At 42.0% G+C, this 18,939-nt stretch overlaps 2 protein-coding genes and 2 long non-coding RNA genes across 8 annotated transcripts; 2 read left to right on the top strand and 2 right to left on the bottom strand.

The window, feature by feature from the left end:
• The first annotated feature begins 324 nt into the window (after positions 1 to 324).
• On the top strand, positions 325 to 1,264 carry LOC147985547 (pollen-specific protein C13-like). The gene is made up of 2 exons (XM_087544129.1): positions 325 to 601; positions 708 to 1,264. The coding sequence occupies exons 1-2, from the start codon at positions 439 to 441 to the stop codon at positions 1,040 to 1,042; spliced, it is 498 nt and encodes a 165-aa protein (XP_087400255.1). The 5' UTR covers positions 325 to 438; the 3' UTR covers positions 1,043 to 1,264.
• Positions 1,262 to 3,934, bottom strand: LOC125528822 (putative glucuronosyltransferase Os04g0398600). Its single transcript, XM_048693260.2, has 4 exons — positions 3,585 to 3,934; positions 2,662 to 3,050; positions 2,057 to 2,298; positions 1,262 to 1,966 (listed from the first exon to the last, which is right to left on the bottom strand). Exons 1-4 carry the CDS (start codon positions 3,730 to 3,732, stop codon positions 1,453 to 1,455), a joined length of 1,293 nt encoding a protein of 430 aa, XP_048549217.2. The 5' UTR covers positions 3,733 to 3,934; the 3' UTR covers positions 1,262 to 1,452.
• A 3,878-nt stretch (positions 3,935 to 7,812) lies between these two features.
• Positions 7,813 to 11,141, top strand: LOC125537662 (uncharacterized). Of its 5 annotated transcripts, none has more exons than XR_015616754.1 (5): positions 7,813 to 8,104; positions 8,181 to 8,444; positions 8,750 to 8,903; positions 9,316 to 10,601; positions 10,799 to 11,141. It is a non-coding gene; the product is annotated as an uncharacterized LOC125537662 (long non-coding RNA). The 5 variants fall into 5 exon arrangements; XR_007296023.2 differs by having other exon boundaries at positions 8,181 to 8,903; positions 9,316 to 9,593; positions 9,736 to 10,601; XR_007296020.2 differs by having other exon boundaries at positions 7,814 to 8,104; positions 8,181 to 8,903; positions 9,316 to 9,814; positions 10,432 to 10,601.
• Positions 11,142 to 12,049: 908 nt separating this feature from the next.
• Positions 12,050 to 16,479, bottom strand: LOC147985546 (uncharacterized). The gene is made up of 3 exons (XR_015616751.1): positions 12,683 to 16,479; positions 12,503 to 12,612; positions 12,050 to 12,410 (listed from the first exon to the last, which is right to left on the bottom strand). It is a non-coding gene; the product is annotated as an uncharacterized LOC147985546 (long non-coding RNA).
• Positions 16,480 to 18,939: the final 2,460 nt, after the last annotated feature.

Genomic DNA, 18,939 nt, shown 5'->3' with positions numbered 1-18,939 from the left:
TTTCGGATTTTATTTTTTATGAACAGTAATTGCGCACATTATCTTCGCTACAGTGCCTGTGACATCCCTTCTTCCTTTTGCACTGGGATTGCACTGTAGCTTCATGACATCCCTTCATAATGTTAGAGGATCCGTTCCCGGTACGAAGGGAGAGGAGGGATATTGCCTAAGAGTTTTGTGGGCCACACAAACCTCAAGGAAACCCGAGTCGAATTTCCTCCTCCGTTGGGTCGACGGACGGTTGCCCTGCTCACATCCTTCCTACATCCATGCGCAACCATGGAAACCCTCCTGCCACCTTGGTTTATTTAAGCGCAGGAGGTGGCATGCAAAAACCGGTGAGTTTCTTTGCCCTCCTCTCTGCATTCACCCCTAGATCATTCAGCCTCCGCCGAGCCAGAACACACACCGGAGGTAGAGGGGAAACGCGCAACAGCCATGGCCTCGCTCCGCATCCTTTCAGTGATCGCCGTGGTCGCCATCTTTGCCCTCGCCGGCACCGCCGTCGCCAATGACCTCCCCGACTACATTGTTCAGGGACGGGTCTACTGCGACACGTGCCGTGCCGGGTTCGAGACAAATGTCACCGAGTACATCAAGGGTAAGCAAGGCATCTCTGACCCATATTATTACTACACATCTCTGAACCTGTGAACAGCTGAAACAGGACATGCTGCACTCAGTGGTACTTTGTTGATGGACTGCAGGTGCCAAGGTGAGGCTGGAGTGCAAGCGCTTCGGCACTGAGAAAGTTGAGCGCTCGATCGACGGTGTAACCGACGAGACTGGCACTTACAAAATCGAGCTCAAGGACAGCCATCCGGAGGATATCTGCGAGATGGTTCTTGTCCAGAGCCCCCTCGCAAACTGCAACGAGATCCAGGATCTCAGGGACCGCGCCGAGATAGTCCTCAGCAGGAACGTTGGCATCAGCGACAACATCCGCATGGCCAACCCACTCGGCTACCTCAAGGACAAGCCGCTGCCCGTCTGCCCTGACCTGCTCAAAACGTTCAACCCTACCACTGATGATGATCACTGAGCAGGCAGACCGCCAACATGGTACCACTGGAGAGGCTGCTGCACCACAACAATAAATCTGTTATCTGGCATGCAAATAGCATGGTTGTATCAGCAGAGTACAGCATCAATGCATAGCTGTATCTAATGCTACTTACAGCCTTGTGATGTACCAGATCTTGCCATCGATTCTTCTTCTGCAAGCTGTAACAAATCTTTTCAACAAAAGTCACCATCCATCTAACCTGATAGGAACAATGCCATTTCATTTCTTTCTAAATTACCAACTTCAGAAATCGCTCATGTTAGATAACGCCTTGGGTGTAATTTACACCCATGGCACTGTGTTTCTATTACATCACATAAGAGGAAGTATGAACTATTTCTATGGGGCTTATATGGCAAAGAGGATGGGAAGCTCTTGACTCTTCCCTACCACGGTTTCAGATCTCCAACAGGTCCGGCAGTCCAGTTGAGATGCTTTTCGCCGGGTGGCAAGTATACACCCTCTGGGTGTGGGAGCTTACGAGCAAGGCCATTCAAGATCTGGTGGAATGCATCTCGTGGTTGGGCTGGCTGTGGGAACAACATGGCCTGCTTCATTGATGGATTTGCGAGCAATCTTTGCTTTCTTAGAATATCCTCGATGGGCATTGATGTCAGGATTGTGTCCAACTTTGGGACATCCTTCTCCTCCACAAAAATACCAATTTCTTCCCATGGGATAGCATCAGCAAATGGCAGCACAATATCGTCAGCTATGATGACTGGAATGCAGCCAAAGACCACAGCCTCAACCAACCTAGGGCTCCATGGTGCCCAGCCCAATGGGCACAGGCAGAAGACAGCACGCTGCATGTCTTCGTAGTAAGTCGCAGGGTGATCGGTGGAAATGTCAAACAGAGGATTGTTCTTGAAGTTCTCCCACAGGGAAGCTCGCGCACCTCTGTACAACAACACCACTGAAGTGAGTAAATAAATGGAACCAAACCATGAGGAAGAGTTCAGATTGGCCAAATTTTAGAAGCATTGGTACCTTGCATAGTAACCACCCTCAGGGTCATTTCCGGTGTCATAGAACAGACCCCTAAAGTAAACGAAGATTGACCGTGGTGTGTCCGGGGGAATAAGGTGAGCCTGCATTTTCTGAGGAGGAGCAAAGGGTGGAATGATGATAGACCCCTCCTTCAGGCAAACATGATTCTCTTGTCCAAACGTTTGCACCAATGTAGCACGTCGCAGCAATGGGAGAATGCCACGTTCAATAGCTTTTTCTTCCTGCAAATACCAGCATAACTATTACACAGAGAACTTTTGAGCAAAACGCAAAATAAAGGAAGATATATTCCTAATTACTACTCCCTCCGTCCGAAAATACTTGTCCGAGGAATGGATGTATCTAGATGTATTTTAGTTCTAGATACATCCATTCGTATCCATTTTACGACAAGTATTTCCGGACGGAGGGAGTACCTTTGTAAACAAATATAAGACGACCTTTGCAGACGTCTTATATTTGCTTACAGAGGGAGTATGACCTACTGACCTCCTTTAGTTACAAGTTGTACTAGAAGAAATAACAAAATCAGGCATAAGGAAACCCTTGGTGAACATGTGAGTCCGAGGGACTAGTGAATTCACCTGATAATGGAAGCAAGCTCCAAAATCATGTGGGACAACAAAGAAGTGATCTGCGCCATCAGTTCGGTTCCAAAAGGGCCATTTATTCGAAATATACTGGATCGAACTCCTCATAACCCGTGGTGACTTGAATGGCAAGGGAAGACCAGCAGGAGTTAGGTCACATGTAGTATAAACTGGTGTGTAGAACCAGTCAGCCTCTTTGGGTTTGAGTGTCCGCACAGCACTTGAGAGCAAGAAACGATGCATGAATATTTCCGCAGCAAACATGTGATTGAGGCACCGGGGATCCTTGGTGACCATCTTCTTGTTATACTTTCTTGGCAAGTCATATATGAAAACCTTTAACTTTCCCACAGGATTGTCTTCTAGCACATCACCAGCACTTCCTACAAGTTAAATAATCGCAAATTCAGCAAACAGATGAGCGAATTATCTGAACAAAATTTGAAGTAATTAGGTTGTGCAACAGCAAAGCATGCGACTATCTCTATCAAAAATTGTGAGATTATATCAAGTTTATTTAAACTACTCTACTTGAGAATGGTAAACTGAACCTTTGTGATTATAATTGATCAATTCTATTTCAACCAAATATATTTGTGTACAGCCGCATAAACATAATCTTGGCAACAATATCCAACACGAAAGGCAGAAAAAAAAGGCGTATCAACTGAACGGAGGAACTGAACCAGAACCAATCTGGACTCAGCGGCCCTCAAAGATGACCTAGTCCACAACTCAAAAAACAGTATAGAACCAATCATCTCCACAGATCAGAACCAAATAAACAATCATACTAACTCGCAGTTTAAAGCGTGCCAACAGGTGGAACAGGAGCGAAGAAATCCTAGTTTCTGAAAACATCAAACTTTTGAGAAGGAAGAAACAAAAAAGGAAGAGATTTGGAGATATGGCCGGACCTGAGATGCGCTCGCTGTGCTGCTGAACGGCGTGGTCGGCCTCGCCGGACTCCGTAGCGGCCGCGGCGGCCGGCGGCGTCAGGACGGACGAGAGGGCCACTGCCGCCAGGAGCAGGGCCACGGGGAGCCACACCGCCTTCGATCCCATCGTGGACGGCGCCGCCCTGCCGGGTCTCCGGCACCCAGAGCCGTGTTTAATTAACTATGAGATTGGATTTGGGAATTCGATAAAGGGAGCAGATTGGGTAGCAGAGCGAAGCAAGGAAGGAGAAGGTCAAGAAGATTTTGTTAGGACAAATGGAGATTGGAGAGAGGAGAGAGAATGGCTCGACTCTTCCCAGATAAAAAGTCTGCAGTAAGCGTACAAAACCACTTTCCTTGACCAGTTATGAAGTAAAAGATGGGGCTCAATTAGAGGTAATAATCACTGTGTTATCTGATCTCCGAAAAAATCACTGTTGTCTGTTTGGTTGAAAATCATTGTTGTTATTAATGCTGGCTTCACTTTTTTTTAGGAAATCATGATGGCTTACTTATCTAGTGCCATATAAGAAGAGGGCCCAAAAGCACTGGCACTGGATAATAAGGGTAGTCATAATACTCCATCATAAGAGCAATTTCTGAAGAAAGAAAATAAAGATTGTATGGTATCTTGTTTAAAACTTCAACAGTTTCTATGAACTAATTTGTGCGCAAACAAATAAAGATTATGTGCCAACTCAAAAGAAAAAAAGGGATACAAATGACAAGCTGAATTTAATTGTGAGCTTGAATCCAGGGCGACGTTCGCGTCACTGCCTAGACGCATAACACATCGTGAGCAATCCATCGATCCAACATGTAGTGCATCCAGCTGGCCCCGTCTAGTGAATTGTCGGATCAAGTGGGGCATCACGCTAGAGGCTCTCAGTCTCTCAGACGCTATGCCAATATATATTTCTCGTTAAATTTTGAAGGTTAATATATATATATATATATATATATATATATATATATATGTATATGACAAATTTTATCTACAAGCAGTGGTAGTTACCACCTAGTAGTTGTTTAGCCTCCACGTGTCTCTCACCGTAGTATTAGTAATCAGCCGGTTATATAGATCTGGGTTAACTAACGGGTGCTGCAGAATCGGATAGACAACAACCTGTCTATTTTTCAAATAAAATAATCTGGCAAGTCATCGGTTGGTTCAACTCCTCCTCAATTCCTGGCTACGTACAACTAAGTAATTATCCTTCAGATAGGCACATGAAATGTGACGCTCTTTTTTTTGTTATTAGATGTAGGCAAAAAGAAAAATAGTCTAAGTATGTACGTCATTTTCATTGAAATAGGTACTCCAGTATAGAGTATATAGTGTGAACGTTACAACTTTTTAGATTTTATAAAAAATAATACAAATATATTGCTTTTTCGAACCGCATGGAGCATTATCCTGTATAGTTGGAGTATGGGGTATTAACAGTATGAAGTATGGAGTGTTACAATAAAATTGGAGTATGAAGTATGGAGTATTAGCATTAAACTGGAGTAAGGAGTATAAGCATATCAAGAAAATATTTTGGCATACAACTCCGTGCTCGTCAAAAAGTAATGTTTAGTATGTAAGTACATAGTGTTCTTTTTAGTATGGAGAAAGCGTCCATACTCTTTGTTGTAGTATGGAGTATATTTACAATTTTTAGTAAGGAGTTTGTGTGTTCTTTTAATCGGAAGTATATGATTTTTTTGTTTTGAAAAAGAAACATTCATACATACTTCTCTTTGAAACTAAATATTGATTGTGCATTTATGAACATACTATGAAGCGGTGGCTTGAACATTTCTTTTAGACTTGTGGGAGTATGTAGAATATGTGTTATCAAGAGTAGTATGGAGTATATATGAAATCTGTAGTATGGAGTATATATGGAAAATGTAGTATGGAGTATTAAGAAAGTATTATGGAGTATATGGTATTTCGCGAAGAATGGAGTATCTGATAGGAGTATTTCATAACGAATATAGTATGAAGTATCTCCTACAAGAAAGACTACATACTCCAAATACAGAAATAACCTGTAGATATTTACAGATAGTGAACGAGGGTATTTGTTCTGTTCTCTCCACATGACCAGGTAGAATATATTTTGAACAAAAATGCGTGCATTTGTAGTGCAGAATGAATATCTATGTACATATCCTGCACGCAGTTGCATATACTAGCCAGAAGAATTTGAACAGGCAGATTCATTGACTGGTGGTGATGCATGCATTAGCATGCACGTATACAGACATATAACTCCATAATCGGCTTGATATATATACACATCGGAGTATGGAGTATATAGTACATGCGAATCTTTGACGGGCGCTGAAGCCGGAGGAGTCGTCGGTCGGCCGTGTGCAGTCGTTTCGTCGTTGTTGCCACCGCCCACGATATTAGAAGAGTCACCCGTCAGCCGTCGGCGGTTGTTCGTCATCATGGGGCCGCCAGGTGGAATGTGCTAAGTTTATCTTCGTCGCCGTCACCGCCGTCGGAGCAGTCACCCATGGGATGTCGTACGTAGTCGTCGTCATGCCGGGGCTGAAGCAGTCAAACGGTTGGACATATGCACCTGTACATGACATCGCCGCCGCCGCTGCGGTGGGCACTTGCATGCAACGGGGCAAAAGATACATCAACGATCAGCCTACAGAACGTACAGATTATTAGATAAGCACTACTAATGGAATTAGGAACACGAAGCAATCAGTTTGCATGATGCATCCGCGGAAATCACAAAACCATGCGTGGATGCATACCTCCTTTTCCATGAATTACTGTTCCTGATTGATTCAGATTTGTCTCATGAAGCTTCTGATTCCGTGAAACAAGGAGAGAGAGCGAGGATATATAGCGATGTATGGGGATAGCGCCCCAAAAATAGGAAGATAGCTGACGCCCAACAAATCGGAAGGTATCGGGTGGAACTTTGTTTTGCCCATACCCGTTAGGAACTGCACGGATCTAATGCAATCGGACGGCTTATAAGATAGAGGTAAGTACCACTAGATGGTAGAATCTATTTTTCTTATATATATATATATATATATATATATATATATATATATATATATACACACACCCAGGGTGCAAAATAAGTTATTCTTCTTCTGAGGTAATCTTACGATCATTTCATGATTAAATTACATTTTGAATTCAAATAGTTACATTTCTATTGATTCACTATATAAACTTTGGCATAAGAAAATAAAAATATAGGTCATGAGACAAAAAAATTTGCAGTTTATGTGTATTTTACACTATGTTTTTATGTTTGTAATTTTATATAACATAAAATATTTTTTACGATGATTATATGTTTTCTTGTGGTCTCTTTTTACGTTGAAAATAAAACAAAACTTACAAAACGTAAAATTACCCAGGGTGACGAATAGCGCGAATATATATACTGTTACTATTCATCACCCAGGGTGCAGAATAAATTATTCTTCACCCGAGGTAATCTTACGATCATTTCATAATTAAATTATGTTTGGAATTCAAATAGTTACATTTCTATTGATTCACTACATAAAATTTGATATAAAAAATAAATATATAGGTCATAAGACAAGAAAATTTGCAGTTTATGTGTATTTTAGACTATGTTTTTACGTTTGTAATTTTACATGACATAAAATATTTTTTACAGCGCGACCCTATATATATCGCGTTATTCGTCACTCTGGATGAGGAATAGTTATTCTTCACCCCTTCTATTTTAGCATCAATGCACTGTAATTTTACATTCCGTAAGTTTTGTCTTATTTCCGACGCAAAAAGAGACCGTAAGAAAATATATAATCACTGTAAAAAATATTTTATGTTATGTCAAATTACAAACGTAAAAACATAGTCTAAAATAAACATAAACTGCAAATTTTCTTATTTTATGACCTATATTTTTATTTTCTTATATCAAATTTTATGTAGTTAATCAATAGAAATGTAACTATTTGAATTCCAAACGTAATTTAATTATAAAATGATCGTAAGATTATCTCGGATGAAGAAAAACTTATTCTGCACCCTGGGTGATGAATAATAACACTATATATATATATATATATATATATATATATATATATATATATATAAAAACTCTATTAGTGACCCTGGGTGAGGAATAATATTCTTCACCCGGGTCAATCGACCGAGCGAAACGTTAGTCGATGTAATTTTAGATCGATGGAAAAGTTAACCGGTCGCCCACCTCCCCCGGATGTAAAAAAAAACAGCCCACTGCCCCGGTCCGTTCCTCTCTTCCTCTCCTCCCAATCTCCCATCTCGTCATCCGGAGGCAGCGGCAGTGACGGCACCGGAGGGACGACCCGGCAGCGAGGACTACCTCTCTGGCGCGCGGAGTACTTCCTTTCCTCTCTCATGTGGTAGGGACTCAGAGGCGCCGTGGGTGGTGTAAGGTCCGGGCGAGCTCGGCAGCGACAACGGCCTTCTCCGGCGTCCCTCTCCACCGCCGGCGGTATTATCGCTAGTAAGACCCCCCCCCCCCCCCCCCTCCTCCTCAACTTCCCTATCCTCCTCCATGAATTCTGAATTTCTAGGTTTAGGGTTATTGGTTTTTGGGAGCGGTGCAGGGGAAGAGGAAGAAAGGCAAGAAATGAAAGGAAAGAAAAATGAGGTGCTCAGGCGATGGAGGTAATGCTGGAGACGGGCTCCTGGCTGTGGGATCAGAGGTGTAGATCATAGCGGAGGAGATGAGCCATGTGGATGGCATAGAAGAGGGGGAGCTCAAGGCTGCGGAGACGAAGGAACAACAGTACAGTATCAGGCTTCGATCTGGCTGAGATATTTTTTTGTTTGTCAAGGGACATGTGAATCCTCTCTCTGGTTTTTCTTTTGTCTAAATTTGACTAATTTCCATCCTGTAGCAATAAATGATTGGTACGACTTAATTGAATGTTTGTAATGATGTGAATAAAGAATCAACCTGTACCTAGCTGACAATGCTAATTCTCTTCAATTTTGTGTTAATTGAAATTTCCACATACGTATGAGCAATATTTCTTCAATTAAAGAATATTCACTTTACGAAGATTTTTGTTCTGTGCTATTCTTAAGATAGGATTTGAATTGATGATGCTAACTTTATGTTTTATGAATTTATTATGCAAACAAGGAATTGAAATTCTGCCAAGCAATCTAGGAGTAGAAGAATATGTATGCAAGGGACTTGGAGATGAGGCAATGGTGCGCTGGCTAGAACACCATTGTTCTGATGGGTTAGGAACTTAGGATTGGGGTTCAGCTGCTCTTCAGTTTGTTATATCAAGGTTTGTTGCATCAGTCACTTCAGGAGATTGTCATGTATGCCAGGAAATTAGCTTGATTCAAAGATAGTACAATCAGGCATAGCTGTTGGCGTAGCTACCTGGACTATGCAGTTACCTAATTGGAATTCACAACTAGTGTCTTCGGCAGTTCCAACAAATCAAAGATTTTGTATAAAGCAAACCATTTTTCCTATTAGCAAACATTAACTGTGTTAGTTGCATAAGAACAGGACAAGGCGAGTGTTCTATTTTGGAGTTTGTTAAGCCATCTACAAAAAATGAATAACCCGATTTAGATTAAGGAGTGTTTACTAGTTGTGTGCTCATACAAGTACATGGTTTAGGTGTACGTGAATCTTTAAATCGTTCTTTTCTAGGACAATTTCTGAGATTGTTTTCCTTTTACCCAAAGGTTTTGAAGCTTTGGGAGCCTGCGGCCGGTTCGACGGATGACATCAGCAAGCGCCGGCCCGCCTCGGCACAGCTGCGGGTGGTTATATGGTGGGCGGAGCACACGAGTGAGCTTCGATGTCAGGGCACGGTGACAAGCTAAATCCTGAGTCCAGCTAGGCTTTTTTTCATTCAGATTTTGTTACTGTTTTCCATTCGGGATTTCATGGTGAGCAAACATAGCATTTGCAGTTGTTTGTTTCAGAAATTCATGTCCTGACATCAAATTTCGTTTGTAAGGTAAATCCTGCCAACAAGTCGATGCTATGGGGTTACTAGTTCTCTTAATTTTTCTATTCTAATTTTGTATGCAATTTGGATGAATATTGTCTATTTAATTCAGGTATACGTTCCACATGCTTATGAGGTACACATTTTGTAGGTCCAGATGTAAGTGTTTGCTTGATTTGTCGCTCAAGTTTCATGTTCAAATGATGATCCTTGACTTCAATACAATGTTGGTATGTAGGATGACTATCTATGCAACTTATCATGCATAAATTAAAAAATGCTTGGCTCCTCTTCTGCATGTCTCCAAGGACTAATTTCTGATGTATAATGAGATAATGATTATTTCTTTTTATTTCTTATCATGCGGCTAGTTGCTACAAAAAATTAACACATACATCGCCACTTATCATTAAAACAAAATCATATCTGCCAAGTTTCTACATTCCGTCGAAGCTTGCAGATTTACCATCTATTTTGGTACATTATTGAAACAAATCGTAACCATGGATTCTATATGGAAGATCGAAATATCATTTTTACATTAGGTTCATGTACTGTAAGGAATCGACTTTGTTCATCTTCAACCCATTTTCCTATCTTGCAAAGCTGTCCATTAAAGTATGGTCAATTTATACTCTGTGACTTAATACATTTGTAACACTGTCATAGTGCCATTGACATGCTCTTTTTTCACCCATTTAATATTGATTCATCTACATGGTTATATGCATGCTTTTGCATACATAACTTATCCAGTCCGCTATTGATCATTTCAATTTTTCATCCCGGCAGTACGCCGATAGCCTAACTAGTCTGCTATTGATCATTTCCATTTTCATCCCGGCAGTATGCCGATATCTATAAGCGAGCCAATAGTTCCAAAACGTTGCTTCACAATTACTCGGCAGTATTTGTCTATTTGAGCAGCACATAGCTGGCTTCGGTGGGTAGCATGGCATGTCCATTCTCAATTGAAGTTGGTCTGAAAATATCGAACTCTGCCATGAAATAGAAAAGGTAGAACTTTCCTTCATATCGCTGATTTTTCTTACTCTTCCTTTTGTGAAGCTGTGTAGCATTCTTCCTTTTACTACCTGTAATTTCTTCGTGTGTTGCAATACATGCATGGATCTATTAATTTATCACTCCTAATTATTTAATGTTGAATTCCAAGATCTGGTGAGTGGGATATGTACTAACGAGTTATTTTGCAGATAGCCACCATCCATAGCTCTCATGTGAATGTGGCAAGGCCACAAAACAAGTTTTCCATTGCCGGATATCCAACAGATCAACTGGTGTTATGGATGCTTCTTATAGATATTTTTTTGCCATTTCAAACATCAAACACCAACTACTCACAATGGAGACAGGAAACGTGTAGCTTCTGATGTCAACTAAGTGAGCCTGCCAATTGTGGCAATGGAAGGAGGTGGCATGTCGTCTCATTCATGAGGCTATTAGTTTCATAATAGACATTTTCCAGTTGCATGTCTTTTGTAAAGTGTTCAGACTGTTTCTTGAGCAAAGAAATGAAATTTCAAAGACTTTATCTAATTTTACTTTTTTCCAATTGTAATACTAAATCAATTTGTCACAGTTGTTTTCTCTTTGTAATAGTCTTGCAGTTTGTAGAACAATCCAAAGTATGCAGGCCTTTCAATTTTGCTAGAGACTAGATGTAATTGGCCAAAGATACGTACAATATACGCACACATCCTATGGGTAAAAAAGTCAGGAACGCCTCTACTGCTCATTCCGTAATATTACAACGGTATCATTTGTTTTTTACAGTCATTTTGATCCGCCAGATTAGTTGCAACCATGAACGACCTAAAAAGGGGACTTGCATGTCGTAAGTTTACCTCCCTCTTTTTCTTTTACGGAATGGAAGCTGATTCTTTCTTCGACCTGTAATCCTACCTCAAGTGCTTTCACTTCTTACCTTTTCATGTAGTGGTCGTGGGAGATGGACTGGGGTGAGAAATAAGAATTCCTCACCCAGGGTGACGAATAGCGCGATATATATATATATATATATATATATATATATATAGCCAGTGCAAAAGTAATCTTACGGTGTGGAACGGACATATATCATAGGCATGCACGCACTTACCCTGCATGTCCGTAAATTTATGGCCAAAAGACTAGGTAAATTACCACTGTACTTACAATGCTCTACCCGTGACTTTATGTCTCTCTATCATCGATCCTTTTTAGGTTTTCTAAGACATCGATCAATTTTTTGAACGGGCTCTACTGGATATTTCTATATAATCAGTCAACTTGTTGGACAAAGGAAATATTGCAGTTAATTCCTTGGCCAGTAAGAAATTTAGAATCCAACACAAACGAGATACACATCCTACTAATTCAGTTGAGAGTAGGAGTTTGCCAGCGTAGGAAATTTGAGAGCAGACGTAAACAAGAGTATCACCATTCACCAACACATGGTCCACCAATTGAATGTACCGTCAGCGTAGGAATTAAGATGTGTAACGATGGTCAAATGTATTAAATTACACGGCATATTCCAAATTCTTTTGTTACATTATTTCCGTTAAACGATCCTGAAGGTCATCTCGTCAACCTCCATGGTGGCTGACTGACTCTGATCTCAAGATTCTACATTATTAGAGGATAAAGGACAAAGTAAATAGTTGGCTTTGGATGAAGTGCGGCCAAATGTTGCTTCGTTTCTTCATATCCAAACGCATCTCGGGGGGATAGTCAATGAGGCAATACCAGGATAAAGGACAAAGTATGCTTGTAGACAACCATAGTCTTCAACCTCTTCCATTTAACACAAGATAAATTCCTTCTCTATAACATAATTAATGGAGGCAATATCTCAGAATAATCCCATACATAATCAAGATGCAAGCGTGACGATTTATAAAATGGATTCTATAAACCTCCGAGTTCTTTATTTTCGACGATGGCAGAAGATGCTCGACCAAGTACTCTTAGTCCCGTTCTACACCTCGCCTTGGTCGCTGCTGGTAGATTTTTATTGTAGACGGTGCTACATGGCAAAAATGCTAAAATTACCTTTTCATGATTTATAAAGAGGAACGCCGAAACCGGTTGCTTACATGAAACCCATGCTCGTACTTGAAGAAACTTAGTTTCCATTCTGAACCCTTCTGTTCAACAAAACATCATGTGGTGAATATACTGAGAGAATCAGCTATATACTCCCTCCGTTTCAAAATAAGTGTCTCAACTTTTGAGACGAAGGGAGTAATATTTAGATAGTACAAATTAAGATGAAATAAAAATAACAAAGTTATACACGAAAGTAGATGAAAAAGTTTTACTTTTTCCCTCGTTCTAGTTGGGACGTTCAGGGACAATACAAATGTTCCATAATAAAATTCAGATTGACAGATAAGATGAGATTCAGCTTCCAAGAAACAGGGTGTACTGTCATCCACAACAAAATAAAGATAATGAATAACACTGCAACATAAAACATAATAATAGCGCCGTGTTCCAAGGAAGCAAATTCAGAAAACCACAAAACAGAAATGATGTGAATAAACATTCTTGTAGGCAAGCAGATGGGCATATTTACTGATTTTGAGAACTCTCCCGTGGTACAATGATTGGCATAGGCACACACATATGACTCACTTCTATGTAATAACATAAAGTTGAAGGAGGGAGCTTCCGCCTTTAACCTTGTTTCTTTTTCATACTTACTGATTTTTAAGCAAGAATGCGATTATTTTTGAATACAAAGCCTGTAAGATTATGATACATTTTCTGGTTGACATTGCAACTGACTATTATTATGTTTTTATTGATAAATAGATGTTTATTCATTTATGTACCAGTAACAGTCATGAAGAAAACCAGACAATATAGTGAAGGTCCTTTCCACACTTGTGTAGACAACTTTTGCTTGAACAGCTAAGAGCAACTCTAGCAGATCCCGCAAAAGCCGCAAACCCGCAAAATTTCGGCGAGTATATGGGCTCAGTCCAATTTTCTGGCTAGAACAGAGCCCGTATACTCGCCCGGCCCGTAAATTTTTTTACCGCGGCCCGCAAACCGCCCGCCCCGACCAGTATATCTATGGGTTCGCGGTGCGTTTGCGGGTCGAAACCCTATCCCCCCGCTGCCGCCGAGCTCCGCAATTCCCCACTCCCCTCCTCACATTTCTCGATGCTGGCGAGCCCCTTCCGCCTCCAGCCGCCATGTGGGGCCACATGTGGAGCTCCGGACGCGGCTCCGGGAGCAGAGCTGGCAGCGACAGCGACCCCGAGTGCGAGCGGCGTGTCCGGTCGGAGGGCGCGAGGAAGCGCGGGGAGAGGAAGTGGACCAACCGCGACCTCTCGCCGCCGCCGAGCTTCGCATCCGCGAGACGGACGAATACGACCGTCGGCACGGCCGTACGCCGTCCTCGGCCATGGGCTCGTCCTCCGCGGCAAGATCTTCCCACACTACAAGCTCCTCCTCTTCCGGGGCCAGCCTTCTCCCCGTGAAGAGGGAGTGGTCGGAGGAGCCGGAGGAGATCGAGGTCGTCCCCGTCAAGCAGGAGCCCGAGGAGCTCGGGAGCCGCGGAGTCATCGGGCCGGAGGACTTCGTCGCCGATGTCGACGCGGTCGCGGCCGCCACTGCCGAGCGGAGCTTGCACGAGGAGGCGGAGCGCCGGCGCCACCACGAGGAGCTCGAAGACCTCGTGTTCCAGCAGGCGGGCGCGGCCAACCTCGCTGTCAAGGAGAAGGACGGCGAGTGGCGGCGCATCCGCGAGGAGCAGAGGGAGAAGTACATCGACCTCGACAGCTTCGGCGAGGAGGATTGAGCTCCTCCACGGCGTCGTCCATGGCCACGAGCTCGCCGCCGTGAGATCCCCACCCCCTGTAGTACTAGTACTGATGTAGTATGTAGTATGAACTAGTGTTTGTAGTGTTTGATCATGTAATATATGTAGTATGTGATGAACTACTATGGTGCAAAACTGTTTTTCAAATTATGCAGTTTCATCTACGGTTTCTGATCGGCCGCGCTCGTTTTCGACCCACAAACGAGATCTTCGTCAAACTGCAAACACGTTTTGCGGGTCGGGATTTTACGGGGTCTGCTAGAGTTGCTCTAAAGTGTACATATGTTAATAGGTTGCGCTAGTAAGCTTTAGTGAATGCACATTACAACGGACTAGTACATAGTGAAGGTCCTTTCCTCAATTTTACAATCACCTAACATAACACAACACAACAGAAGAACTGAGAGGACGAGAGTCAGGGAGACATGAAAATGAAATCTCGTAAACCTAGATTTCCGTACAAGGAAGAGGAGGAGGAGGAGGAGGATGCAGGTATCCTTACAAGAAAACAAAGCATCCACCGTCGTAGTCGACGGTGTCACTGATGGTAGTGTATGGAAAGGGATAGGTGGGCAGCACCGTACGTCTCGGCTCGAAACAAGTACTAAGCTCGTACCATAGATATGGCCAAAACAAATAAATTTGGGGCTGAGATCAAAATCGAAAACACAATGATTCGCCTCCGCATATATGGGGACGTAATATATCTAAATTCAGACAGCTAAATTCCGTACTAAATGTAACCAAATTGGAGCAAGTACTTCCCTGGGAGAATAAATTGACACACACTCATCTAAATAGGTGGAGAGGGGCTCCGGCGGTGAAGACATGGTTGCCGACCGTCGTGGTGGGAGGAGATGCAGACCGCATCAAGAAGCATGCCAATGGTCACCGTAACCTGACGCCGATGAACACCTATGACACCGATGACTATATGACTGCTCTGCCCTGCGTAGTGCAAAAATTAGAGTGGTCCTAAGAAAACACATACTTATATCCACAGAAAAGCTAACTAAAATCAATTCCTCATAGGTGCATTTCTTGAAACAACGAGCCTAAACTCCAAACCCATTCAAACAAATCTTGTTAATTAAATTCGAAACATGTAAAAAGTTGAATGGTTTCCCCTAGGCCTAGCTGACTAAAACAAAACTGCAAATCTTCATCATGGATCCAGAGCTTAAGCACTTTAAACAACAAACCAAATATTCTCCCTACATCACCTTACTTCTACCTGACAAAATCTTAGCCATTACGGAGCATTTGATGCTTCCAATCACAGAGCACAAAAATTCTACACAAGCGCTGCTCCATCTCAACATGGACTGATGGACTAGAACAGACAGCAGATAGAATATTCCCTGTCTAAAAATACATTCGCCCAAACTATTTGGAGATAGAAAACAAACAAGAACATGCATTTTTTTCCTTAGAAGACAAACAAGAATCGGATTACCTCTTCGGGCAGCACGTACAGTCGTGATCTGTCTGGCCTACAGCCTCCGTAAAAACTGAACACTAATTTAATAATCCGGGAAGAACACGGCGAAGCAAAACCAAGAGAAAAGTGACTGAAGCTGAAAGGATTAGGATCGGGGCTGCTCACCTCCACCAGTGCTCTCCTCACCTGGACACATCCAACCAAATTAAAGCCAAAACCTAGCGAAAATGCTGTCGTTGTTGGCAAAGGGAGGCACACAAGCCACGGTCACCCACCACAGCGCGGCTGCCCGCCCGCCCCCCTGAATCGGCAGCGCCGCCAACATCGATGCCAGGCGCCGCTCACCACGCAGCCCGCGCCCGCCTGCCCGTCGACCGCCGCACCCTCGAGCCCAGTAGCCGCCGCTCACCAGGAAGTATTCACCATCGAATCTCGAACGGCTTGCATCGCCTGAACAAGGAGATGGGCATGTTTTTTTTTCCCAGCAGGTTAGTCCTAGCACATGAACTTGCTAAGTTAGCTAGAGTTTCTTCAACTTCAGATTGGTTCCAGAAGCCTATCAATAAAATTGTACTCTTCCTCACAAACGATGTATTGGTTATTTTTAATGAATAAAGTTTCGTTTTATTTAAAAGAAAACCGTGTCGTTTTTTCTGGAGAAGTCACGTCTGCTTCCTAGAAAAACGGTATTGTAAAAGAAAATAAGAGGAAAATATAAAATTACCTGCCGGACGGTCAAAAGTTACAATGAAGCAAGTGGGAATGGATTTGTCACTGCCGGACGTGCCAAGTGCGAATAAAATGACCTGAATTGCTCGGTCGAAAGACTGGGGTGAGGAATAAACTATTCATCACCCATGGTTAGTAATAGAGTTTATATATATATATGCTTGCTAAATTGTGCCTGGACGTATTTTCCGTATTATGTGCTCCGGCCATACGACGCGAGCGAAGCAATCAATTAATTTCACCCGTGCACATCGCCTCCTATAAAAATGGGCGGTAAAAGAATTATCAATTTTATTACTGAATACGAAGTGCATTACCATCAAAATATCAACATAAATCCACCTGTGCACGTCCCCTTCTATTGTAGTGGGTGGTAAAAGAATTATCATTTTTACTATTGAATACTAAGTGCGTTACTATCAAATTACCAACACCAACTACATCCACCCGTGCACACCTCCTCTATGTAGTAATGTATGGTAAAAGAATACATTGGGTTTACTATTGAACATTAAGTGGATTACCATGAAACCTCAACACACTAGAAGTAGTAAAAGAGGCTATCACTTTTACTATAAAACACGAGGTATGTTACTACCAAATCTCATGTTAATTTTGAATCGTAAAATTTAGTATCACTTTGCGATTTGACCAAGCAAATATTAGACAGTCTCTTGAAACATTACTATATGACTTATTATTTTACGTGCACACGCAAGAAAGACAAAATGGTTAGTTGTTTACTGTAGCGACCAGACCTTAAATGGTCCAATCTCTGCGCTCAGGTGTCATCCCTGGATCAGTAATGCTGACACCACACAGTACTTGAAGTATTTATAACAGAGTAGCAATCACACACTTATTACATCGAGTGTCTCAAAAAAGAACTTATTATAATAAATATGGCTTAAGGCCGTCTAATAACGATAACAACGGAAGGCTTGGAAGATAAGTGAGTCCATCAACTCCAACAGTATCATTGAGTATAGAACCACGACCTAAAGGCACCTTAATCCTCGTCTGAAAAGTCTGCAACATTAACGTTGCAGCCCGAAACAGGTCAGCACATGGAATATGCTGACAAGGTAACACATAAAGAGTAATGTAATGAAATAGGCTATACTACATGCATATTTGGCTGGTGGAAAGCTCTATGGTTATAGTTTTGCGTAAAGCCAATTTTTCCCTACTGCAAAGGAATAAATTTTATTTAACTATCAAGGTAGTTGTTAAACATTGAGAATGGTTGACAGCATTCTCAATCCCAATTAAGCATCATCATTAAACAAAACCCAACAAAATTAATTTTAGAGTAACATGATGAGATTCACATGATAATCCAAGTATTAGATACTCAAGATGTCCATAACCGGGGACACGACTAACCATGATTAATTTATACACTCTGCAGAGGTTTGCGCACTTTTCCCCACAAGACTCGATCTCCTCCGTTTGATTTCTCGCACTACATGATGTTTGAGAAACGGATGACTGAGACATAGCCTTTCAGAAGCGCTAGCACCTTACGATCGGGTAGACCGTTACACCTATTTTCCCCTACATCTGCTAGTCTACCACTGTAAGAGTTTGCAGAACTTAGTCAACTATGCTAGAGCCATAGTAGTTTGTGGCTGCACACGGAAGTTTCTAGTATGAATAACCTCATGATCCCTTTGAGCCTGGGTGGCGGTATCCACCCAGATGTGTATTTAAATTGCCACCCTAGATAAACCATTAATTTAACAATCTCACATCTGTCATGGATACACTCACCCAATCCACGTCTATTAGCATAGCATAGCATAATAAGCAACATAGAAGTAACTTCCAAAGGTTTGATAATAACAGGTAATAGGTACTACCTCATCTATTTCCCAAACCCACAACTTAATTAGATCCTAATCATACAATGTGTGAGGATTGATCTAATGCAATAAGAACTAGGTAGTTGGAAGTATGATCAAAGTGTTACTTGCCTTGCTGATGATTCGCAAAACCTAGCGATTCAAAGTAGCAAGCGGCGCACTCCGGTTACTCTATCGCAAACAAACAAGTATACAATAAGTACTCAACTAATGCACAGGTAAAACTCGAATAAGAGATCTAACCAGAAAGTTCAACTTAAGAACTCCGGTTGGCAAAAAGAATCAAATCGAACGAAGCAACGAAAGACAAACGGCAAAATAAACAAGCTTCATTTAATATTCTGGATCTAGGGCAATTTTTACAGTGGCAAAAACTTGTTTGAGTTGGTTAAACGGAAAGAGGGTTTCGAGGCGAAACTCCAGGCGCTTGAATCGCCTGATTCCGATAAACGAGCGAAAAGTTAGACTAAAATGAAAATTGGATCA

The sequence above is a fragment of the Triticum urartu genome, chromosome 2A (genome assembly GCF_056163025.1).
Source record: "Triticum urartu cultivar PI428250 chromosome 2A, HENAU_Tu73, whole genome shotgun sequence".
NCBI lineage: Eukaryota > Viridiplantae > Streptophyta > Magnoliopsida > Poales > Poaceae > Triticum > Triticum urartu.
This window is presented reverse-complemented; position numbering and strand designations above follow the sequence as displayed.

Excerpts from the sequence above, each read along its gene's own strand:
- LOC125528822 (XM_048693260.2), bottom strand. The coding sequence starts at position 3,732 with ATGGGATCGAAGGCGGTGTGGCTCCCCGTGGCCCTGCTCCTGGCGGCA. Across the intron at positions 3,051-3,584 it reads GCACAGCGAGCGCATCTCAG|GAAGTGCTGGTGATGTGCTA; the intron begins GTCCGGCCATAT and ends TTTAACTTGTAG. Across the intron at positions 1,967-2,056 it reads GAGGGTGGTTACTATGCAAG|AGGTGCGCGAGCTTCCCTGT; the intron begins GTACCAATGCTT and ends GTTGTTGTACAG.
- LOC147985547 (XM_087544129.1), top strand. The coding sequence starts at position 439 with ATGGCCTCGCTCCGCATCCTTTCAGTGATCGCCGTGGTCGCCATCTTT. Across the intron at positions 602-707 it reads TGTCACCGAGTACATCAAGG|GTGCCAAGGTGAGGCTGGAG; the intron begins GTAAGCAAGGCA and ends GATGGACTGCAG.